Genomic DNA, 26,815 nt, shown 5'->3' on the forward strand with positions numbered 1-26,815 from the left:
TGAGGGAGTCCACAAGAAGTCTTGTCTCCATTTAGCCAATTGTCACTCTTCCAAACACCCCACTGCCAACAGACACTCCAAAAAATGAAACGACTCCTCAGGTTGGGAAAGATCAAGCCAATGAATGATCTGAGTGTCATCGGCATAGGAGTGGATGAGATGCGCAAGCGGCTGCATGTAGATTAATCTACAGGCATAACCCTCCTGACAGAGTGCAAGTGGCAATGCTAGGGAATGTTTGTTTTCCCATTGTGTCAGGTCTCTTGGGTGACCAGATAGGGTGTGTGTGTGTGTGTGTGTGTGTGGAGGTGAGATGATGACTCATTGGGGTTAGACTGAGAAGTGAGGGAGAGTGATTGGCTGAAACTGTGCTCAAACTTGAAGTGGTAGATTTAATGGGTGGTTGAGTGCGAGTGATCGTGCAGGTGAAAGAAGAGATGAGGGGAGGGCGGTGTGGTATGTTTGAGAGTTGGAAGTTGGCCGGTAGGATAATAGCTGTAATCCCAAGGAGCAAACAGTTTTGGGTTCAATATGGGGCGGTTGGTTAAGGTATGTGTATATTTGGGCGTTAATCTATACATCTTCCCTACACATTTCATCTTTCAATGCTTATTTATATTTTAAAGGGGGATTTCTCCTTGCAACTGTTTTCAGCCCAGGCCAAGTAGGATCTTTGCTTCCTCTAATAAAGTCTTCATTTACAGGAAAAACTCATAATGCTGGCTGGTGGCCTTCTTGAAATCTACCCTTTTATTGGCGTACCTTTCCTCCAGTACAGTAAAGGGACCGCATTTTTGGAGTAAGATGTGATTGTGCTTCACTTGTACCATACATGCATGCAATGCTGTGTGCAGGTAATTACCTGCAAAGTCTGGTGCTGCAGTCAGTGGCGTCCCGACAGGAGGCGCCAACGGGCCTCATGGAGAACCCTCTCCAGAAGGGCGTCATCCTTCTCGGTCTTCTGGCTGGTGGGCCATTTGCGGCTGGTGCTCCATCAGTCTGAAAAACATAAGCGTATCAGTGCAGCAAGCATCATAATTGGCACCTAAAATATCCTTTGCTGGCTGGGAACTGTGAAAAATGAAGTGATTGCTCACCATCAAATTCTCAGGCCAATTTACATCTGCCTTTACATTCCCCACTGTCCATGTCCATGTGTCAATGTTCCCTTTATAGCCTTCCTACACCCACTTTTATTTAATTGCAATCTCAAGAGGTGAGAGGTTAGTGACTCTTTGGCATTGTCACATCCTATTTTCATATAGTTTTTCCCTTTCTGCCATAGCAGAGTGACCTGTAAAACAATAGTTTGCAGGGTTGCCCAGAGAAGTTCCGGTGGTTATGGTTGATTAAAAATATTGTTTGTAGGACCACATAGAAGTCATGTGACTTGGTGGATTGGGCAAGATTGAACATAGTTTGCCTCGTCTCATAAGGGAAGAGTACAAAACAGCCATGGCATGCAACAGGGAGAATGTATCCTGAGTACAGCATTAATTAACTTTTTTATGGGGCATAATCATGAGATACTTGACTGCAGCCCAAGTTAGAGTCCCATGGATAGGGTATGGGTCATACCCTTACATCCTCCCCCAACCCCCAGCCTGCGCATCTGCTGGGGCACCCGGCACTGCAGCTCCTTCCTGTTGGGCTGACAATTCTAGAAATAGAAACGGTATATATTTTCTAAGGCAGTGGCCACCCTGGATGAAACCCTGTGCTGTGAATCGCTATCACCCCGTTGTTAGGGGACGTGCGTGGTCGATAACGGGCCGAGCCCTCGCTTCGCTCAGGCTTGCCTCGGCTAGGGCTTGCGGTCCATTACTAGCTTATGGGGCATAATCATGAGATACTTGACTGCAGCCCAAGTTAGAGTCCCATGGATAGGGTATGAGTCAATTGGCACCTGGTGAAGAGCACTCCGCCAGTCTTGTGGCTTGAAACACAGGGGGCAACTGCCAGTGTACCACACACGTTTCAAGCCATCTGAGGCCCTTTCCAGAGTGCTTCCATTTTTTTTGGCACCCCACTGTAACTCCCCGGCCCTTACATCCTCCCCCAACCCCCAGCCTGCGCATCTGCTGGGGCACCCGGCACTGCAGCTCCTTCCTGTTGGGCTGACAATTCTAGAAATAGAAACGGTCTATATTTTCTAAGGCAGTGGCCACCCTGGATGAAACCCTGTGCTGTGAATGGCTATCACCCCGTTGTTAGGGGACGTGCGTGGTCGATAACGGGCCGAGCCCTCGCTTCGCTCAGGCTTGCCTCGGCTAGGGCTTGCGGTCCATTACTAGCTTTGTACATACCTAGATGGAGGGTGGGGTTTGGCAACTACATTATCCCATTATAGTGCCCTGTAGAATGTGAATTAATACTAGTAGATCCTTCCCACTGTGAGCCGGACAAACCCACTGCTGCCTTAGTTTTAAAATGGCCTAAAGTAAATGGTATTTGCCTGATGTACAAGTTAGGTGTTGAGAGTTTACAAGAGGCATGACGTAGCACCCACCACAGTGAGTACCGTAGAGTGTGCTAACAAGCAGCAACACTAGCTCAATCAGATGCTAGCCATCTGGTGGACCACTTTTATATCAAATATTTGGGAGTTGTGACCTGCAGTCCACCATTTCTGGTTGAAATGCCCATTTAAACCATTCTCATATATCCAGAGGAGCACTGAACCCATTTTCCAATCAAGCATTGGTGAATGTTCCAGCAGATTTTATTGTGCAATAATGGACCAACCCCAATTAAGAGATCCTGAGCTTAAGCTGAGGACCAACAACGAGGATGCTGATCAAATTACACTGTTAAAACCTGCTTGGTCTGACATTAATGCCGTTAGACCTGCTAAAGAGTTGTAGAATGCTGTGATAAAAAAATCCATTGTCGGGGGTCTGAGGGCTTGTTGCAGATGCCAGCAGTTCTCGGCTCTCCACCCGGATCAATGAATTTAACGGGACCATTCTTTCAGCAGTCCTCCAGATGACAACAGCCATTTAATAACACTAGGAGATGTAGATGGGTGGCGAATGTGGTGGGAGAAAGGCAGCTCTCTGTTAACCATCCCGTGTTGCCCGGTTGCTTCCCGTCCTCCCAGTGTTATTTGGTTGATGTTTCTGCCTCCCGGACCATCCTCCACCACTGATTAGTGGTTTGTTCCCACCATCTGCGACACGGGCCTAGGCCCTGCGTTCACCGCCTTAACTCTGCCACTTTAGCTCCACAGCATGAGGTAAGGTTATCTGGCCCGCTACCTGCCTTTTCTGGGCATTATTTTTCTTTAATTGGTGCCTGTTTCACCCAGTGTTCTCTGGGTGCTTCCCGGCCTCCCCAGTGTTATTTGGTTGAGGTTTCCACCTCCTGGACCTCCCACCACCCCCAATTGGCTGGTTGCCACCTCCAAGACCGCCCCGAACCCTGGGGCCTCCTTAAGTCATCACTGTAGGGCAACCCCTGTGGCTAAGGGCCCCAGGGCAAAGGGCAGCTCCCAAAGAAGCAGCTCCAGGAACTGTCTGCAGGTGTCAGCAGGGAAAGCAGGAAGCAGGCAGCCTTCAACCAGCAGCAACTGACAAGATAAGCAACAGCCAACACTGTTCCCAACAAAACTATCCCAAGTACCACACCAGTCCATAACCTCAAACTTGTATTTATAAATCTCTCAACTCAAAGACCAGGGCCTCATTACGACCCTGCCGGTCCGGAAAGAATAGTGGCAGTAAAAAAGAAAAAGTATTCTGCATGTATTCTCATTGCCTGCTGTACTTTGAAACCACAGACCTTTTCCCCACTAGCCAGGTAACTCGAATCTAGATGTGTTCTCATTAATTACCATACTTTGACACTGAGAAACCCTCTACGGAGTTAGCCAGACACCCCTATAACTAATCTAAAATCCTTCCAAGCCTGGCATCCTCCCCCTTACTCGCCCCCATTATAAGCTATCTGTAGGGTAAGGACTTCCCAGTAACTCCTTCTCCCAGCTACCTTCCAACCTCTACTCGATGACCACCCACAAATCAAGCCACAAGACCACTCAGAGCAAACCGTTATAGCTATAATCACAAACACAAGGAAGCAAAGACCTCTCACAACCCAACTCTGTAAGGTGTTGCACATGGGCTACCGCGCCTGCAACATAAACACAAACAAATATCTAAACCAGCATAACCCTAAGGACTGGAATATGCCACTAAACAGAACAGGACATTGCAAAAGAAAAACAGTAGAAGGAATACACCAAATGGAATCACACCACATCGCACATCAAAAAGACAGTCACAGAACACACCCCACAAACACGATGGACAACAGAACAAACATCAGGAGAAGAGAAAAGTCTTTATACCTAACACTGTACCTCACAACCGACCACCCACTTGAACAACTCAATACCACCAACGATGCCAGACATAATAAGATACCAGAATCGCCCGGAAGAAAAGAAAACAAAATTAACACCCTCACTCCATTTATCACAAAAACACAGGGCCACCTCCATCAACCACAATAAAATATAGAAGAGGAACCAGAAGAAATCAGGAACCCAACACGCAACCTAGCAGACCTACTCAATGACGAAACAGACACCACTGAACAAACATCACACCATGAGAGCAACATGAGAGCAACATGAGAGCAACATGAGAGCAGGCCAACGCGAAAATCCAAAGACAAAGTCGATATTAACAAAACAGCAAAGCCATGCCTAAAGAATCCACTGCAACCTAATCAATGCAAGATTGATGTCCAAGCATGCCACAGAGATCTACGGCCTGCTATGCAATGGCGCTACTGACATCCTGTTCATCACAGAAAAATGGTTAGACGACAACTACACAATTTCACTCCACAACTGCCTACCCACAACCTCAAGTGATCACAAATAAACAGGAAAGAAAAAAAGAGGAGGAGGACTTGCATTTGCATACAAGGAACACATGAAAATAAAAACAGACAAACCAATAAACATCAAAAACTGTGAATCCCTAATCCTTACCTTGACAGTAAACCCCAAAACAAACTTCAAATTCATACTCGTTTACAGACCACCGACATATGACGCAGTATTCGTGGACACCTTCATAGTAGCCATCACCAACCTAGCCATCAAACATGAACACCTAATAATCCTGTGGGACTTCAACATATGGTTTGAAGAAGAAAACAAAACTTGCAAAAATCACTAACCGAGCAACTCACCACAATGAAACTGCACCAGCTGGTTAAAGGAGAAACACACACAGCAGTACACACTCTTGACGCAATCTTCGCCAAAAAAAAAAAAAAAAAACCTTATCACCACTGCATCAACCACCTCATCATTCCATTTGTGATTACTCTACCAACGAAATCAACTGAACATACCAAAAAACTGAAAGATCATCAAAGGCAGCAACTTAACAGAACAACTCGAAATCACAAAACCACCAACCACTAGGCCTAGACGAAACCAACCTCGACGGAAAAACAGAGCTACTTCATAAATGATCACCAAAACAATTGGAAATGCCTTTCACCCCATCATGAAAGAGAGCAATGGCAAAATGGTTTACCCACCTCCACAGTGCCATGAAAGTGGACAAGAAGCTTGAACTAGAATGGAGAGAATAATACGATCAGACAAAAATAAAATCACATTATGAACGACAAATCCGATCATACAAAAAAGTCAATCCAAAAAGCCAAAAAAGAAATACTACAACAACCGAATCACCAAAGCTGCCAACACGCAAAAAGAACTGTTCAACATTATGAACAAAATGAGGAACCCACTGGATTGCAATAACCTTCACAGAAAGTATGCAACGACCTTGTGGAACACTTCAAGAATAAAATCAGCAACATCAATCAAATCACACAAAGCAGACCAGTCAACCAAAACACACATCCCACCCCACCAACCGTGGAACCACAGAACAAACTCAAAAGCTTCCCACAAATATCAGTAGAGAGTTTCAAGCTGGTAAGACATACTAATAAAGCAGGCTCCCCCATGGACCCATGCCCTCCAGACATCTACAAGTCAACCCTCATGCAGGGCACACTGTTTGAACACTTCAGAAACCTCTAAGCTGTCACTCGCAACAGGAGAAGTACCGGGATCATTCTAATCAGCATACATCAAACCACCCTCAAGGACACGGCAGGTGACGTTGAAGACCTCTCGAACTACAGACATTCCCTACCCAGCAAAACTGCTAGAAACCTATGTCTACAAACTAACACAGGAACATGCAGAACAATACCAGGTGCTGGACCAGGCACAAGTTGGCTTTAGACCCATTAAAGGGACAGAGACAGCACTCCTATCTTTCTGGGATGACCTAAAGGCAAACGCAGACTCTGACACAAACTCTGCCCTGATACTACTCGACCTTTCCGCAGCATTTGCCACAGTCAGCCATGACATCCTCATCAAGAGACTTGAAGAAATAGCAATAACCGATTTAGCCCAGCTCCGGATTAAATCATTCCTAACTGATAGAGCAGAAACTGTCTGGATAAAACCCTTGAAATTCACTCCACGACACACCGACTCTGGAGTACCACAAGGATCGCACCTATCCCCACTGCTCTTCAATATCTACCCGACTCCATTAATCAAGCTCATCAAAAGACGCAGCCTTACCTGCTACAACTACACAGATGACACACAAATCAACACACAAATTATCTATAAAATCAAAGACCCACAAGAAGAGAATACAACACTGGAAGACTATCTAAAAGAACTCTACGAATGGATGAACACCAACAGTCTCAAACTCAACCCATGCAAGACAGAAATGATGGTTATCTCCAAAAACCAGGGAAATAATCATTATATCCCTTGTCCCAGAGAATTAGGAACAGTACCCACACCATCGAAAATAGTCAAAAACATTGGCGTCCTAATGGACAATGCACTTACACCAGAACCACAAGTAAATGCAATAATCAAGAAATGCTTCTTCCTCCTACACATGATTAAAAGAATCCTACCATTCCTCTCCATCACTCATAAAACACTGACCATCATCATACTCATCATGTCCAAAATAGACTATGCCAACAACAGTCTTTACTTCGGAACGCCGGAACACCTGCTGAAGAAACTGTAATGTATCCAAAATGCATCGGCCAGACTTCTCAAATGATCGCAAAGGGACCATATCACCCCAGCGCTAAAAATGTTACACTGCCTGCCAATCAAACAGCAAATTACGTTCAAAACAATGTGCATAACACACAAAGCAATTCACGGGTGAAGGAGCAGAATTCCTACAAAGTAAACAACCATCAACCTACCGACAAGAACTCTCAGATCAAGCAATGACATCCACCTGGAACCAAAACCACACATAAGAAAAGAACTTGGAGGATTTTCATTCTCCCACCTGGAAGCAAAAACATGGAACACCCTGCACAAAAAAATACGTAATACGAATGATCACCTAAAATTCAGAAAATCACTGAAAACCCAGCTCACAATCAAATGGGATAGAGTAATAAAAACAGACAATGTTGGAAAAAAATGAACACCAACGAGCAAGCCTGGAAGGAAGAAACCAGGGAGAGAGGGAACCCAGGATATACCCGCTCTCAAGCCAACACCAACTCTAGGCATCGCATAAGCAGACATCCGAGCTGCAGACTAGGGAGGACTAACCAATAAATTACACCCAGTGAGACAGGGTGCACCTACTAATCGGAGGAAGCCTGCCCTAGAAATTCAGGGAGGCGATGGCAACCCCTTTGGCGACCTTTGAGCAAACCTAGCACCATACACTTCTCGAACCAAGGTGGGGCCCTCATCACCTTCCTACTCATAGAACACCAAATAGTTACAGAGACACTACGCCACTATGCAAAGGACACAATGAGGGACTCAGCGAGGGACGGATGTCCAAAGCAACAAGGTAATAAAACCCCACTGACCCAATCGCTAAACCTCAACTCTCCTCTCTGCATACACCTCTCAAATGCTAAAAAAACACAACCACATCTTTGCACAGTAATCCGGATGCACTTCACTACACTGCAACAACAAAACAAACCACACATAGGGCCTCATTACACGGTAGGCGGTAAGGGTTTACCGGTACAGGTATTTTACCGGTACCGGTAAATCCTTACCGCCTTACTACGAGGTCCCTTTGCGGGTTGGGGATTTTAACGCCTGCTTTTTGCAGGCATTAAAAACCAACCCGCAAAGGGACCCAGGGAGCTAATTACGGTACTGCAATTTACGGTGCTTAATTAGCGCCTTCCCCATTCCCATCATGCCCTATGGGGCAAAAATGGGAATGGGGAAGGGCAATGGTGGAAGGGGGAATTAGCGCCTCGCCAACCTTGGAATGGGGCGGTAATTCCCCTTTCCACCAAGGCGGTGCCGGTAATTTACCGGCATGAACCATGGCGCTAAAAGCGCCATGGTTCTCCGCCTACCGTGTAATGAGGCCCATAGTCTCGCACAACAGCACACGGGAGTGTACCGATCTATAAACCACACCCATGCTCAGCGAACGGTGTTAACCAAACTGAAGCTGCCAACAGTACATCAAAAACTTCTCGCTCTACCTTTTGTCCCGCTATGCCCTACTAACCCACCCCGCCCTCTTACTTTTCAGAGCCGCCAGGGGACCACTCTGGTAGTGATAATGCGCGGTATAAATATGCTTAACATTAACCTCCCTCCGGACCAAACCCCAGCAGTGGCAAACTGAGGTAAGACAAGGACTCAAGTGAAGGTTTCCACTCGGCTCCAATGCAGCTGTGCATTACAGCATAAACTGTGGATAGAGGTGGAAAGAAAACCTACTCTCCCTCGCAAGACGACAGCCACTGTTTTCTTCCTTGGCTTTCCTCTGCCATTTCAAAAGGGATTGCCTGGGATGTTGGTTGAAGGAAGTTCTAGGCAGTTGAACCCTTAAGGTCCTTTTAATTAAGGTAACTCATCGTACAATGGATGGGATGGAGAATAACTTTCACACCAAACAAGAAGACTGACTCAGGAAGTTGGCAAATATCTCTGTTTTAATATCAATTATTTAAAACAGGGAGTACAACGGACATCAACGGACGTCGTAAAGCATGTTCTCAATGCATTTCATAAAAAACATTACTTTTAGAGCAGAAACCCGTCATACGTGACATCATACTACGTGGGAAACTACAAAAAACCTACATGAGATTGTGATAGGACTAAGGGGAATATCTAAGTATACTTTATGGGAAAGGATTGTGATTGGGTCTCTACAGTCAGGTGGGCAACTCATGCAATCCCTTAGTGGAAGTCATCTTCAACAGTAATTAGCTACATGGCACACCATTGGCTATCGAACTATAAGGGCCTTCGTTATATGGCCTCCTACAATTGGTTGGCACACTTGTAGCCTTCTGGAACATTCGATTCTTTAGCAGCACGTAAGCTGGTACACCAAGTGCTGGTGGGTGGACTTGACCATACCTCCCTACCCAATTAGCCCATCATCTCTAATCACTCATGCAGTCTGCCATTCAGATTGTCTTTGAACTTGGTCCTGTAGTTGCTTCTCGCCTCTGGGAATATAAGGAAGTGTGAGCACTTTCTTATCAAGGTTCAGGCTTGCATGCCCACATCTATTTCCATATTGGACTCCGGTACCAGAGACCGTGAATCGGCCCATGTTAAAGCATTTGAAGAAACTTGGCTCTCATGGTGTTCTCTCCTTGCAACTTAACAAGGAACAATTTTGCTTCTCATGTTCACTTGTTCTTCAAGGACTGATAACCAGTTTTGGCTGCTCTTACCCTTTGACACCAAACCAAGCAGTCTTTGGTCCATCTTCGAGCTTCAGCTTATTCTTTGCCGCAACACACAGAGCTATCAATCCTATTTTCTCCACGGGTTGAGCTTACTACAATTATGGCATCGAATATCCAGATTCTACACAATATATATATATATATATATATATATATATATATATATATGCACCCTTGCCTTCAGTCTATTCACTACGTATTGCCAGCCTTATAATTACTTAGTCTACTTGCGTTACGGCATCTGTACAGTTATAAACCGACTTGCATTTTCTACAGTGCTTCTTCACACGTGCAATCTTAATATCGCACATGAGCGTCTTCTCGATTCCTTACTTCGCCATCAGATTCTATAGAGTCTATGCATTCTCTTCTTTGGACATCCTTCTCAGTGCATCACACTCATCTCTTGTGATGTCACCAGCCTCTCTTGTTCACATCTTCACACTTCTTCGGGTCACTCTTAGGAGACCATCATCTATCCGGGGATATATCATGTAGGGTCTTCACAGTGGATACCTTATCTCAAACGCTTTTTGCAGTATAGTTATCATTACTGGCGCTGCGCATGACGCAATTTATGGTTTCCAACATATAGGCAGAATAGGGGCGGGACTCACTGCAGAGGCATTTGGTTGCTCCTCTACACAGTCCTCTCCACCTCTTCTCGCAGAGATTATTTTGTAATTTAGGAATGGTCATGTACAGGCTGCAGGTTTAATTGGATGTGAAAGCCTACTGTCTTAGTGTAAACAATGGCGACACCAGCATTCCGGTGGTCTAATTAAGCGTTATTGCCCATTTCTGCAGGCAGTATTGCCAGTTATGTACCTGAAAGACCAAACGTTCAGGTACATAACTGCTAGTACTGTCTGCGGAAATGGGCAGTAATGCTTAGTTGGAAACTAACATCCAATAGTGTTACGCCCATGCCTGCTGGGAATACAGGCCATTATTTGCCCCAACACTCCTTCTGCTAGAGTAAAATGAGGGTGCACAAGGAGTGCTGGGGCAAATAATGGCCTGTATTGCCACCAGGCATGGGTATAACATTATCGGATGTTAATTTCACAAAATAAGGGTAAAAAAAGCAGAGCACATCATTCCAGCATGGCCGCTGAGCAATGAATGCTCTGCAACCATAGCAGCAAATTATATTTCCCCTTTCAGAGGCGGGAAAGGATGTGGAGGAGTGGGAGGAAGACCGGAGACAGCACAACATGCATGTAAATCCTGGGATGATGGGTTGTACTGTCAGGCACCCTGAGTACCAATGGTGTAATGATTTACGGCTCCACTCAGGGCCCGTGCAGTGTCACGTGTTTGTGACACGTGGGACACCATCTCATGAGCCGTGTGTCTTTTATCACAGCTCGCAGGCTCTTGTGATGTCATGCATGCAACAGGAGGTGCGCTGGCCCTACCAAGCCCCCCCCCATAACAATAGCAACGAGGATGGGATGCAGCGCCCCGCTGATCGTACTGCCGGCGTGGCAAAGCTTGCTAGGGCCATCGAGCCCTCCCGGACGTCGGCCACCCGGACACCCGACAAGATCCCCTGTGTGGATCTCCAGAAGACTGTCTCCCTAATGAGGTCCAGGTTCGAGCAGGCACCCGCCCCGGAGTCCCTGGTGCATGCTTGTGCTGTTACCGTGTGGGTGGCCAGAAACAGTGTCAGATAGGGACTCCTGCCTCAGAGGAGTGGCGCGATGAGGACTGCCGCCGCATCAATGCATGTCATACACCTACCTGGGCGAGAAGGTGCAGAAAGGACCGTTGCAGCATTGTCATGCACAATGCTACCGCAAGGAGCAGTGCAGTGAGGACTGCCGCTACATGGGCATCCGTTGATCTCCTGCATGGGGGAGGAGGCACAGTATGGATTGTCACAACATTGAGGGTAAATCTCGCATGGCAGGGGGAAGAGTGGCAGAGCTGCTCTGCTGAGGATAGCAGCGTGATGCCGCAAAGACGAAATAAAACCTCTTGCCCGGGGGAGTGACAGTGAAGTGGTCCGGACCACCACCAATTGAGGCCAACTACCGGCCAAGGTGGTGTGGCCCCACTGCCTTAATTATGTTAACGCCTGCCTGGGGGAGAGGGTGCTGCGGCCTCAGTGGTTGCCACCAGGCCAGTTTCTTGGCCCAGGCGAAGTGGGCAGCTGCCTGGGGCGCAATTGCCCTAGGGGGTGCATTTGCCCCAGCGGTGAGGGATTGCACTGTGGCGAGTAGCGGCAGCAGGTGCTGCCTCTGCCACTTCTGACCAGCATAACGTTACGCGAGTCAGAGAGGCTCTCTGACCCCGGGACACCATTTTATTTTTAAATTGCAAGCTGCTTGGAGGCATAAAAAGGCACCTCTTGCTGGTGACCGGCTTTGTCATCCAGCCATCGTGCAGGATCGCAACACGGAGGACACAAAGAAACACAGCTGTAGTTAGTGTTCTCGTTCCCAACTCTAATTGCTCTTTATGCCTACGGGAGTGGTGCTATATTTGGATTATGGTTCTTTTACGTGCATGGTGCTTTAAAAAGGTAACAATGGAGGGGCGTGGGCTGGAGCGCCAGCGATGTGGCAGCTCAATTGATGGCCTCTGCGTGGGTCCGCGGCCACAACTGAAACCTTGCCGGTTCCTGCTATTCCCGCTGCCCGCGTTTAACGGGACGATACGGCAGAATATGACCTGCACCAATTGCTGCAATCTGGGAGCAGAACGCCCTTAGGATCACATAAAACGCGGCGGGGGAACGTACCACCATTGTCCCGCACCTCGATCCAGAATGGCGGCCGCAACTCCATGTCTTCACCCCCCACAGCCCGCCGGCTCCTCCTCGCCAGCCTCGGTCCTGCATTGGGAAGCGGACCCCCACCGGCGCCCACTGACAGCGCACTGACAGCACCTACCCTCTCCCACCCGCTAGCTTCACCCGGCGCTCGGGTGGTGGCCGCCCGGAATCCTAGCTGGCCCTGGACCCATGAGCCGCGAGGCTCCCTGAAGGGGCACCGCACCATCAGCACCCCCCAGCCGGATTTGCCTGCCACCAAGAGCCGGGGCGCTCCGACTCCTCCTCTCGCTTGGGCCTCAGTCCAAGGGATCCCGCTGCGGCTGCTCCCGCCCCCCCTGGAGCCAGTGCCCGAGCTGCTCCTACCGAAGCCTGTGCTCCGACGTGGGCTGCCAGCGAGACACCTGCGCCTTCCCTGCTGGAGGCGGGGGTGGTGAACCCACGACCGCTGAGCGTCCTCTGCTGATATCTCCACTATGCTGCTGGCCCCGGAGAAGGGAAAGAAAACGGATCTCCCTAAACGTACACCCCAGAAGGCCACCACCGATGACAAAGGGACGCTCGCAACCAAAGAGGACCTCCAGGGCTTCATGTCCGGTATCAAATGGGAATTTAGATCCTGTATGATGGAACTCACCGCTAAACTAGAGCAAACAGAGCAACGGGTCAGCAGCATCGACCACAGGATTGGGGAGGCCGAGGAATTAGCCATAGATCACTCTAACTCACTAACGGATATGCAACGCACCATCCAGACATTAATGGACAGAACCGAAATCCTTGAATCAAACAGGAAGACATGGAAAATCGCTCCTGACGCAATTACCTGCGCATCCGAGGGATTCCCTCATCAATCTCGGACAAGGAGCTCCCCGAATACGTAAGCAATTTCTACCAGTCTCTGCTGCCGAACCTGGATGAGGCTCAGCTCCTACTAGATCGTACCCATAGACTGCGCCCCCGCCGGGGAACCGACACAGACCCCCCTCCAGACGTAATCACAAGAGTCCACTTTTACACCACCAGGGAGGCCATTTCAGCGATAGGCGCTCAAGCGAAGAAATCTCTTTCCAGGGCTCCCCACTTCAGATCTTACAGGACCTCTCCCCTTTAACTCTCCAGAAGTGCAGAATGCTCTTCCTCCGAGACCAGCAGATCCGCTAATGGTGGCTATTCCCCACGGCACTACAATTCTCATAAAAGGGTAACCCCCGGACCATCAGCCACCTTGCCGATGCAGCATCAATCCTGTGTCGGGGCTCCCCCGGGGGCACAGGACCGCCCTCTCCAGGCCGAATAAGCCCTGCTCCGGGCACAACCTCCCCCAAGTCGAGACGTGCCCCCTGGTCAAGAGTGCAGAAAAGCTGCAAACCTAAATGACGATTGAGGACACTCCCGAAGAATACATAGCGTTGGAACCACTTAAACTCCCTTAAGCTTGCCGCGGACCCCATGCGGTCCATACCCTCCTGCAAGGTGGATGTCACCATATTACCCTTGGAGAGAATTTCAACCATGTTGGCTATGTTGGCTGATGACAGCCTGGGTGGCTAGGGGAGGCACCGATAGTTCAAAATCGATCCCCCTGGTCACAGTTTGGACCTCCCGTTGGAGGCCGATGTTGGAAGTTCATATCTCCCGTTGGAGACTATTTCTAAAACCCTCAGCCACAGGAGAGCCCAAAACAGCCAACCCCTCACAGCTATGGCTGGCTTGACTCTCTCCCAACCCTCCCCCCACAGCAAACGAGCTCGGAGAGCCAGCCCTCTATCTAAAACTAAAGTTCACCACTCTGAATGTCCGGAGCTTGAACTCCACTCTGAAGAGGAAATCCATCCTGCAAAGGCTACAAAATGACGGGCCTCAATCGCTTTTCTGCAAGAAACTCATCTAATCCTTCTCTCGCCTGCGAAGCAGACTTTTTCCCCTACAATTTTTGGCATCCAACGGAACCAAGAAGGGAGGTACCGCCATTCTCTTCGCAAAAGACCTGAAGCCCCAGGTCCTAGACTCGCTACGATGCCAGGAGGGTTGCTTTATCGCAATCAAATGCATCATCTCTGGCCAACTTTATACCCTCATCTCAGCCTACGCCCTGAACGAGCACCTGGAAGGGTTCTATCAAGACCTAGAAGATTTCTTCCTTCCATTCATTGAGGGGCAAGTTGTCATTGGAGGAGACGAACGGGGTCCTGGACCCCTCAAAGATAGATCCGACCCTCCAACATCCAGGGACCTGAAGTTGGCAACAATCCTGGTCCATCTGTTCCGTACGCTGAACGTTGTTGACACCTGGAGAGTGCTATCTCCGGAAGAGAAAAACTTCACCTTCTATTCGTATGTGCACCGCACCTTCTCTAGAATCGACCTGCTGCTGGCCTCCCCCCAGATCTTGGCCTTCATAGACGACGTTACTGTTGGCCCCCAGATCCCCTCGGACCACGCTCCAGTCTCGCTCACTTTGCGATCCCATGACCCAGACCCTCCTCCTCGCCGCCAGTGGAACTTATACAACCCTATTTTGGGTGACATGGCAGTGAGAGACTCGATCGCCAGAACAGTTAAAAACTTCTTCGCTGAAAACCGCGACGAGGACACCTCCCCAGCCAATACCTGGGATGCCATGAAAGCGGTGCTTAGAGGGGAATTGATTGCCCAAGGCGCAGCATTCCACAAACGAAAGCAGGAGACTTGCGCTATTTTGGAAGCCGAAGTCTGTGAAGCCAAAGCCACTCAAACTAAAGGGCTGGTCTCCGAAATCTTACAGGGTCCTAAAGATGGCAAGGAAGAGGCTTGAGGCGCACTACACTGACGCCACAGCAAACTTACTAACCAGAACCAAACAATGGTACTACATCCATAACAACAAAGCTAACAAGCTGCTCGTAAATAAGCTGGCCAAGGAGAAGAGCAGAAATACCATCCTGGGTCTCCGCAACTCACAGGGGGTGGGTCATTATGCGGATCACAAGAAACTACGACTGGCGGTTGCACACCAGTCAGAAATAACGACGGCAGTCCCGAGGGACCTAGATGAGCAGCGGTCCTACATCCAAGAGGCAGCTCTCCCACTACTGACTCTTACGGCGAGAGAAGAACTTGAAGCGCCTATTACAAATGAGGAAGTAGAGGTAGCCATAAAAAGCTTGAAGCCTAGAGCCCCAGGCCCAGATAGATGGATTCTCCACCTGATTCTATAAACTATTCCGCCCCCAATTAGTGGCCCCTCTGACCCGTCTCCAACTCATTCGCAGCTACTGGAACTGTTACTCCAACGATGCAGGAGTCCATCACAGTCCTCATTCTCAAGCCTGGAAAGGATCCCCAAGAAAAGAGCTTGTATAGACCCATATCTCTGTTGAACTTGGATGCCAACATCTACTCCAAGATTCTGGCCAATCGCCTTGCACCTATACTTCCGAGCATTATAGACCCGAATTAAATGGGGTTTATAAACCACAGGTCGACAAAAGACAACATTCGCAGGGCACTTGACCTAATAGAGGTCGCCAGTCAGGACTCCCAACAACTGGCCCTGCTGGCGCTGGATGCAAACAAAGCTTTCGACAAGGTGGATTGGTCCCATCTGCACCTCACCGTCGAGGCTTTCAGCTTTGGCCCGACCTTCTGGAAAATGGTCCTAGCGAACCATCAAGCTTCTAAGACCCAGCTGAGAGTTAATGGCCGCCTATCGAACCCAATCCCTCTCACATGTGGAACGAGACAGGGATGCCCACTATCCCCCCTGCTCTTTGCCTTGGCCATGGAACCGTTGGCCCAGCGAGTTTGCAAAAAACCCCGGATCAGAGGCCCGAGGATCGGCTCTGCGCAACACAAAATTGCTCTCTACGCAAATGATGTGCTGCTAACCATCACAAACATTAAAGCTTTCATGAGGGTGGCCCTGACCGAAATCCATGGCTTCGGGAGTGCAGCAGGATTTGCCATTAATTTCCAAAAATCAACGGCTCTCGGAGTGGGCCTGAGCCCAGGCGAGAGGGAGGCCCTGGAGAAGCAAAGCCTATTTCAATGGAGCACCCAATCTATCCCATACTTGGGGGTTCAGATCCCCGCCCACTCAACGAATGTTTACCAGGTAAACTTTGCCCCACTCTTTGAGGAATTGGAAAAGGACCCTACCCGTTGGCAGACGGTGGAGATCTCTCAGTTGGGCCGCATCACGACATGCAAAATGAACCTCCTCCCCCGCTTCTTTTACGCCTGCGCCTCCCTCCCAACCTTAATCCCTCTCCCCCCCCTTACAGCGGCTCCAAAGGAAAATGATCGACTTCATCTGGAAAGGCAAGAAAGCGCGGCTCCCTCAGAGAACGATGATGGCCAGCACAAACCTGGGTGGACTAGGGGTGCCAGACCTCCGCAAATACCAAATAGCAGCACATCTGGCTCACCTTCAAGTATGGGGAATCGCCACAGGGCGCCCAAAGTGGGTAGAGATCGAACAATCCCGCCTCCCTCTCCCCCTTCGCTTCCTTCCGTTTATCCCCACCGCACTACGCCAGAGTTGGCCAGGAGTGTTGACTGCTAGAAAAACAATCGATAAAGGCATGGTAGTGGGCCCGCAGACATGGGGGCATCCCAGGAGACCTGAGTGCATTCTCCCCAATCTTCCTCAACCGAGCCTTCTCCCCGGGAGTCCACCCAACGAACTTCAGGAACTGGCTCACAGGAAGCCTTGAAACACTGGGGAAGCTCTTCGAAGGGGACACCCCCCTCACCATCGAACACTGTAAAATGACTTTCCGACTAGCGGGGACAGATAGATTCACCTACGCAAAACAGAGGCACTGGTGCTCCCAGACCCGAGCGGCTGCAACACGACCCCCTAGCCCACTAGAGCTTACAGTAAATGACCTGCCAGCTTGTGGAAAGATTTCAGCCCTTTATAAACTGCTGCAAGAAGACCCCTTCCATACTAAGCCTTCCTATATGTCCCAATGGGAGGCGGACCTGGGTCATGCTATAGAGGATCACACATGGGTGGACATCTGGACTAGAACGCACACTGCATCCCGCTGCATCACTAATCGGGAATGCGCCCACAAATTGCTTTTGCGCTGGTACTACCCCTCCCCCCCGCGCCTTCATCACTTTCAGCAGGCCCTGTACCCCCACTGCTGGCATCTCTGCGGCCACCCAGGATCCTACCTCCACATGTGCTGGACCTGCCCCAAGGTAAGGGAGTTCTGGATCCAATGCCTTGCCACAATAAAGGACATCACCCAAGTGGCAATTCCGCTAGCGCCCGAGCAAGTCCTCCTAGGGATCCCGCTCCCAGAGAACAGGGAGGAGGGCAACGTTAGTATCCCAATTTTTATTGGCAGCCAAAATCACGGTGGCCCGCACCTGGAAGTCTGTGAAAGGACCCCTGATGATCCTCTGGTGGGTTAAACTTTGGGACATTCTAATAGCCGAAAAGGTCACGGCAGCTAATGCGGGGCTGCTCCACCGATTACAAACCTTTGGGCACCAGTGCTAGACTATGACTAGAACTACCTGGCCCTGACCTATAAGCCACGCCTGATCGCGAGAGCCCTCCACTCTATTAGCGAACTCTCGCCACCTGGTCAGGCCGAATGAGGTCCGAGAACAATACCCCTTGGGAACACAGGGGGTGGGAGGATGGGATATCATGTCTTACGCTTTCTGAGAGGTTATAAGCAATTGTTACTGTATATGCTCACCTGTGTGCAGAATTATAAATATACACATTTTTAAAAAAAGGTAATGAAAGCTTAGAAGCCTTATCTTTGCTCAGAAACTGCAGCAAAGTCGGAACAGTGTCTCTGCATGTATGCAGCATCTCTTAAGGCCGAGTGCCATCCAAGGCTTTCCCATCCTCTACTAGGTGCAGGCAATTGTTCTACAAACTTTCTAAGCTGGCACAGGACATGTTCTCAAGCTCGTGCTATCACTTTGGCATTGTGGTGCCGCTCCCCAAGGGACATCCTCCTATGCTCTGCCACATCTGCAGCGATTGCTGTGGCTGCCTCCACACCATGTTCTTCTGCCCTTTCACATTGCTGACTTGCAGTACAAACCACATTTCACTGCAATGCCTGTTCACCGTAGGGTTACCTACTGCGATATCGATCACGGATTACAAATAATGATTCTTATTGGCCTCCTTTCCGATTACTACACCAGGATTCAAAAGTACCTAAAACACATTTCCTCTGCCTGAAGAATTAGGCCTGTCTGCAGCAGGACTTTATTGCAGGATCCAGAGGGTCCAGCTGTGGCTCGATTGACCCCTTACCCATCGATTTTATGTTCAATAACTCACTCGTTCTTAGGTGTCCTACAGGTGCAGGCACGAGGGTAGAGCAATGCCTGGTTCAGACGCCCTCACTACTAAGCCCACTTCCCAGATTTCTTTGGGGGGAGGGCTGGATATTGCTTCTGTTACTTTCAGCTATGAGCAGTTTTTGCACAGAGAATTGCACACAAAATGGACCTGACGTATGCCTCGTGGAGAAATGGGTAGACATTGGCAGGGCAGTTTCTAGTCAATTTGGTGCCCATGAATGTAATACTAGTCAACGTTCAGAACCGCCAAAACACCACACTCAGTTTTGCATGGTGCATCGACACACATTCAGTTTCTCGGGTGCGTTATAGACAGAAATGTACAGGTATTTCTATTCAGTATGAGCTAGGCGCAAGCATGCAACCTATTTCTAAGAGGCCTCAATTTCTGACGAGAAGGAAAATGGGTGAAGCGCTGCCGAGGGTCACACAAGCACGCAAGGGTGATGACTTGAGGAGCCAAACTGCTCATGATGTTGAGTGATTTCTTTTGTCAGAACACACTGAAAGTGATGCTACCAGTCACTCCTGTACAGTACTAGTGCGGAATAAAATGGAGCACCGTTATACATCTCATCATTTCCTCTACACAAAGAAAGGGATATGGGTGAGTGTGTACATTTTGAAAGGGACACTGTAGAGTTTGCCCTGCCTACAGCCTAGGTTGAAAGATTCTGGTATAGATTGGGGATGGAGGGAGACCGTTACATGGGACTTTCAGGGTGCTGGTTATAGGGGACTGGTACCAGGGATGTGGATGGTGCGCTGAGGGGAGACGATAGAGGAAGTGATGATTCATAGTCTGGTGTTGGTAAGGGTGTTGTGATATGTCTGTGGAGCTGCATGCAGGCTGGTGATAGTGTTCTGGGTGATTTAAGGTTGTGTGGACGTTGGGAATAGTGCTGGTAATGGGATGATCCGAGGCTTCATAAAGTTGGCTGATTGTGGCAGACATCGCAAGCCTCCATGGGTTCATGGTTGTCTTCCTGATTGACTTTTAGTGCGTCTTCCAACCAACATTTCCATTGAACGGACAGGCTTAAATGAAGTCTCTGTGAATTAGTATAACAATAACACAGATTCTGCTTGTTTTGGAGGAGTCTCTGGTTGGTCAGCAAACTCCCTAAGTCCGATTTGAAATCGATGTGGTCAGGCCAAACCTCTTGACTAAAATGGATAGAATTACAGCAAATCATGTTCTCCACAAGTAACAAAAATGTCTATAATTATATTGGTCCCTTTGATCTCCATGTTATCTACCCGGATAACTTGTAACCTCACCAATTCTGACTTTACACTCAGCCACCTCTATTTGATACATTTCCCAAAATTCTACCCGACAATGATTAGAAGAAAATCCACCTACTTCAAGATGGAGTCGATCATTGGCTGCAAGCAGAGTAGAGGAGAAAGCTGGTAATGTGGGCAGTGATTCGTACTGGGATGTTGTGAAGCATAGAGGTGGGTAATAGGGCTGCTGGCCAGGTCTATAGAGATGGAGGTACGGAGGCTGATAATGCAGCTGACAGTGAAAGCTCAGCTGGTCTAGTTCAGCGAGTTGGATGCTATGGTAGCTAGATACAGGGAGGCTAATGGCCTGATGCTATGGAGCACGGACAAACCTATGGGTTGGAATTGAAGAGAGGGGTTGGTGTTCAAAAAGCCGGTGTGCGCATGGAGGCCAGCAGAGAGTGGCAGCAAACCCCGTATATGGGCATGACAAAGGGTCAAGGAGGATGGTAACTGGGTGTAATGAGGAGCAGCTATCTGTTTAATGTGTATAGTAGTCATTTATTAAGTTGGAGTTAACCTTGCAGTGTAGTTTAGGAGTGGGGCGCATTACCAGCGTGCACGGGGTGCATTTTAGCGTTTCGCCCTGGGCGCCAAGTGGACTAGAACTGCCCTGTTTGCCACCACCCTGATTTAACATGAGCCCTTCCCTCAAGGACTTAGGGCAATAGAGGAACTTTTAGTGCTGCCGGCTGTACCACCAAGAACAAAGCACCGCAGCAGATGCGGCCCCAGGAACGCCCGGGTGCGCCTTTGCCTGCCAGAGAAATGGAGCAGTGAGAAGGTCTGCTGCTGCCTGCAACACCATCAAGGAGTTACAGCCGATGTGGCCCCCGGTATCTCTGGGTGCGGCTTTGCCGGCTGGTGAAATGTGCTCTCCCCGGGCAGAACAAACAAAATGGATTTGCCCAAGTGAGGGGTATCAGAAACCCATGACTGTGCCTATCCTTGTGGCCACACTGACCCAGAGCGTTTTTCTGGAGCCAGCTATGCCGAATGCTCCCCACAGACAATGGTGTGCAATGTTAAAATGGTTGCCTGCATCTGCACAAGTGCCTAAAGAGGACTCTGTATATATAAACATTTGACGGTGTGATTCTGCAGATTGTCAGCGTACTTAAAATGGTTCCTTTAACTGACCATGGTGTCATCCGTTAGTTGGAGTTCCCTCCTCCCGTTTAATAGAGTGTCCCTTATGACGTGTTTGCCGCCATATGCAGTGATGAATATGGAAACAATGTTTTGGGGAAACTGTCACCTACTGTCAGGGGCGAGGCAGTGGGAAGGTGGGGGCGGGACCAAGGGGCGTGGCCCCTGGCCAGGTTGTGCAACACAGCATCTCTTCATCAAACCCAATGCTGGCAATTTACATAAAAGCAAAGAGCATTATGGTACCATCATAATGTCCACACTTTTAAATGTTAAAAATGCCCTATATCACTCCAGTAAGAAACCCTTTTGAGTGAATAATGGACTCTTCTGTTTTGATTGGTCACAATATTCACCCCAATAAAGAGAGGTGTGTAAATTGCAGGTCATACATATCAGTTTGGACAGCTGCAGCACTATTTGTGAGGCTTTTGCAGTTTCCAGTGCCCAGACTTCTGGAGGATTGTTGAAGAGCTGGTTGTGCATGCGATAATGCAGCTTCATGTCTTCTTGATAGATGTTCTGTGCAAGCTCCTGGGCCCGAGGAAAGGGCAGCGCACGGTGGAGTTATAGCAAGCATAACCTGAACTTTCACGAGCAAACTGTGCCCAGTCTTCTGAAAGCACTCTGCTCAATGAGACCCAGGACCTGGGAGAGGCATGTGTTGGCCCTGGGTGAATGTTGTGGTGGCCCCTGGGTCTGGGGGGCGGAGCAGCGCTCCCACAAGACATTTCATGCCTGAGCGCCACTCTGTCTTGTTCCGGCCCACTCCCTGCACTGGCCATATGATAAATTGCCCAACTGAATTGTGTTTAAAATTGCACATGAATAATTGAACAATTGGTAATGTAGGTGTTTTGTGCTGTGTCTCATTTTGCATCATGTTGTTGTTTCAACATTATAATCTTGGCATAGGATGTAATGATTTACAGCCTCACTTGAAGGCTCGTTCAGTGTCATGTGTTGGTGACACGTGTTAGGCAAGATTCTATGCAGTACCCTTTTGTTGCACTACAATAACCTTGGCCTCCTGGCAATAGGGACCCAACCTTTGGTATACGTCTGAACTACACAGGTTCGGAGTTTGGCTGAGCAGCCAGGCTTATCTCAAGAGGGGTCAATGTGAGCAGTAATGTTGTGACACAGAGTTAACCAGTACAGTTATCCAAATAAACACTTGCACTCAAGGTTTCTTGATAAAACAATTATTCATTTAGTTCACAGTCTTATATAAGCCTTCTTCAGAAGGGAGCAAATCATGTAACAGTTATAATATACTTAAAAACACACTCTGAGTTTCTGTAAATCAGATGATACCCATTGGGGATGGCACACAGACACTTCCTACACCATTAGGTGACTTAAATAGCTAGGAGGACACTGTGGGCATTGATTTATCACTGGTACATTTAGAGCAATACCAGGTTTGGTGCAAATGTTAGGTAGGGGAATAAAACAAAGGTTAACTCCTAAAACAGGTAAGTACTTTTGTGAAACCATATATTATGGAGAAGCCTGGTTTGTTATAATTAGAGAATCATTACCCATGTTGGTATTTAGTTATCCATTATCCACATATTATGTAGCCATTTGCTAGAATGAGGCCTGTTATATTTGAAGAGACATGTAGAGATATGTTATATGTATTATGTATGCATTGTAGAGACACCACGCATGAGTGTGCACTTAGAGTATGCATTGAGTTTTTGGAATAGCGCTTGCCATTGCGAGAGAGAGAGTAAACACTGCAATGCATGAAGCCTGTGGCATTTTGAAGCCATCCTGAATGAGACAGACAGAAGAGAAGCGCCACTGTGTTCTGCGAGAGGAAGTTGTTTTGAGTTAGACTGGAGCGAGGAATTTGTAAACAGTTTGGTTGTTCAGGCACAGAGAACGTGACTCTTGTCCGAGTGGAGAGAAGGGCTGGCTTTATTTTCAGGCCCTAGGTTGTGTGCGCAGACAGAGAAGGTGGGGGCAGCATACAGGGGGTGCTTTGCACAGAGACAGAAGAGAGGGATTTCAGTTGAGTGAATGGAGGAATATGGGAGATGGATTGTATGGTAACACGTAACACAGATAGCATGGTACAAGATATTATGTACAAATATCACGATGACAGAACACGCAGTAATTGAAAAGTACAAGCAGTGCATCACAGACTTTCAGGCACTGCTCAGATTTAGAAATGCTGACAGAGAGAAAGAGTGCATTTTAGCTTAGAGAGAGACATGTAACCATACAGATGTATGTACATCATTTGACACTATAACTGAGCAGTAGGAGTGTATGATGCTCTCTGTCCCTGAGATTTTAGGATGTGGATGTAGCTCCGACCATGAGATTGAAGGGAGGTGTTTGGTGTGGCATTGATGGAGGCTTCGTGAAGTGTTTTGGGTGCAGCAGAATTGGATGGCTTTGGAAGCTTGGGGAAGCATTCATGGCAAGAGGTGAGTATTGCTGATATGAGGCCTTAATTGATCATAACAAGACATGTGCATGGGGAATTAGGACAGACACTCACACAGAGCTTTGGCTGACATGATAGATGGGGAAATCAGACAGGAATTGTCTTCGAGAGAGTGTGCGGTGTGGATTGGAGCAGAATGGTGAATTCTGACGCTTGCATTAGGCTGCATTAGCATTATAGTTCCAGCTATCAGATTGCTTGCATTAGAAGCCTGTAAGGCTTATAGTTATTGCATTGCATTGTAGATTTGCACCAAGAGCATAAAAAGGTACAAATTCGAGATTTGCATTATAGTAGTGTTTGCATCATGCATTGCTGTGCATGAATAAAAGTGTTTTATTGTTGAATTGATTCATGTCTTTTCTTTGTGTCTTATGTTTGTGTGTCCATAGCATAGTAACGTAGGAGTAACACAGAGCACAATCGCCCTGAGATACAAGAGCATCGGGGGCATAGTGATTCACACCCCCCCCCCCCCAGGTAGATTTGGAGACTAGCAAGTGGTCACCCATAAGGGGTTAGGCTGGAGGGCATTTTGTTTCAGAATAACACTTTTAGAATTAATCAATGTTCAGTAAATTAACCCTTTCCTGGGGAAAAAATAAAGCACAGAGCCAAAGATAAGAAGAGTCTCTCGGGGAGCCAGGACAGCCAATGTTAATTGCACAATGTCAAGGGGAGCTGAAGATCTTCTTTTGCAGGTAGGTAAAAAGCCTTGCACAATGTTTTTAGAAATGTTTGTTGAAAATAGAACACTTGAAGGGCCACAAGGTGGGAGGCTTGTGAGGGGAAAGCTATAACAACCCTACAAGGTAACCAAGACAGGTCGCAACTGAGAGCAAGCAAGGCTACACAACAAGAGGTAAGTTCTCTTAGACTTTACAGTACCTCTGGTTTGAAGAAAATGCTTTCAACTGGCTCCTGTTCCTGTACAGCTCTGCAGATCCTTTTTTTCTTTGGCCTTAGTCGTGGGGACAAGAGGGAGGACGTCTGGGGACTCCTGCTCTGCAAAGGGACAGTCAGCAGCAGCAATGGGCAAACTTCAATTCTGCAGTGCTTGGGTGTTTCAGCTCCTTGCGTCTGACAGCAAATAGCAACACTGCGGTTCTCGGATACCACTCTGGACTTTCCTCGCATTTAGGGTCCAGCACTCTGCTAAGGTGGCTCAGGCTTGGTCAATCCTGCTTCAGGAAGTCCGGAGGATCTTCCTGGCACTCGGGTCTGACTTAAAAACAACACACACAATCTGGTGTTCCTCTTCCTTCGATTCCAACAGCAGCAGCAGTGGAAGTACAGCCAGCTCCGAGAGGATGTTGAGACAGGCTTACTTTGGAGTTGATTGGTCCCACCAACTCAAAGGGAGAAGTCATCCTTGCAGGGCTTCTGTAGTCGAGGCGATTTCGGGGCTTCAGCACAGCAGCAGGGCTTCAGCGGGCAAACCAACGGTCCAGGAGTGGCAGCAGGCGTCTCTTCCAAGTTCTTCTTCCGATTTGTTTGTCCAGTGGTTGACTCTGCCTTCCAAGCCAAAAAGCCTTACCTTTTATGCAGGTTTCTCCCATTCATTCCAGCCTAGCTGCCAATCACACAACAGGGTGTCTGTCCTTGCCGGACAGCCAGCTGACCAATCACCTTTGGGTGCATTTCTGTAACCAAGAGGATTAAGCACAGGGAGATTTGGGCACCTGCCTTGCTTCCTGCCCCTGCCAGACATACTGGAGCTAGAGGTGGGCTTCACTCGTGAATCTTGCTAACGGCAAAACGAACAAAGAGACCAAACCTGGTTTGGCGTGCAGAGTAAATTTCAAGAAGGACCTTTCCAACAAGAAATGGTGGAAAAAGACGACCAGTGGCATTTTGACAAAATGGGCACCCACAAGGGCCTTACTGCGGCTGCAAACACAGCCCATGGTAAAAACACACAATGGTAGTAAAAAGTAAACCACTGGCACCAGCCATTAATTGTAGAAAGGGTAACATAAAATTGTTACATGAGAAACTAGAAAAGGGGATGCCAAGTAACCCCTCCAGCACCCTATTGTAAGATGGTGTGTGCTGGGTCTAGAAAGTTAGAAAAGGTAAGTAAAGTCAATTTCACTTTACTGCTCTTGGAAACAGTAGTTTCACCAAGAGAAGGTATTCAAACCTTTGGAAAATCTAAGACTTCCCTGTGCCACTGCACTGAAGGTGCTGTGTGTCACAATGTAAAAGATAATGCCGAAGGAGCTTGTCAGACTCCAAAGTTAAAAGAAACACATAAAACACATTGAATTAAAAGAACCAAGTCCCAAAATTCAGCAAAAGAGCCAGGGGTCTCCAAGTTGGGGGGAATTTAGCACCAAACCGAAAATTCTCCCTAACAACACGTGTGACACTAGCTCATGAGCTCAATAAAAGGGGCGCACAGCTTCCACTGTGCCTGTTATCACAACAATTTACAGGCTCCTGTTGTGATATCAAGCGGGGTGTGCCCCCCCCCATAACAAATGGTATCCTGAGAGACACGAGAAACATTGTCTACAACTGATTGGCTCTCGGAAATTCTGTCTGAATCCAGTGCTAATGAAGGCTTATTACCTGCAATTGCCTGCTTATTGCCTGGGCATTAACGACACTAAACCATGTTAGCAGAAGCAAGGGTGTCAAGGAAGGCGAAGGAACATTTAGAGCCGATGTCACCTACAACATTGTGCAATAAGTTAAGAAAGCGTAGTTGAAACCGTTTGACCTACACAGAAGCGTGTAAATATTTCTCCTTTTTGATGTATTCAGCTGTTCTGACACCATTACTAGTTTTGGCAAAGTGTTTTAGGTGGTTTCCACTAAAATAGTAAACAGAGGCAAGAGGTTGTTAGTCCAGTTGAGGGAATCTGCTTCAGTTGAATGAGAGGCTGAAAAATAATCGGATTGGCTTGAAGGCAAGAGTAAAAAAATAATGTTGCTTTATTTGTGGGACAGATACAAAAATCTAATTTGATTTAGCTGAGGACAAGGTAATGAAATAGGGTAGGCAATGG

The 26,815-nt window shown here is 48.1% G+C and overlaps 1 protein-coding gene across 1 annotated transcript in view; it reads right to left on the reverse strand.

Moving 5' to 3' along the window:
• LEAP2 (liver enriched antimicrobial peptide 2) overlaps positions 1-26,815 on the reverse strand; it is a 51,627-nt gene that overhangs the window by 17,269 nt on the left and 7,543 nt on the right. Inside the window, exon 2 of the mRNA XM_069650044.1 lies at positions 863-999. Coding sequence (XP_069506145.1) covers positions 863-999 — 137 coding nt within the window. The remainder of the gene's footprint in view (positions 1-862; positions 1,000-26,815) is intronic.

The sequence above is a fragment of the Ambystoma mexicanum genome, chromosome 3p (assembly GCF_040938575.1).
Source record: "Ambystoma mexicanum isolate Mex_15411 chromosome 3p, UKY_AmexF1_1, whole genome shotgun sequence".
In the NCBI taxonomy this organism is placed as follows: Eukaryota; Metazoa; Chordata; class Amphibia; order Caudata; family Ambystomatidae; genus Ambystoma; species Ambystoma mexicanum.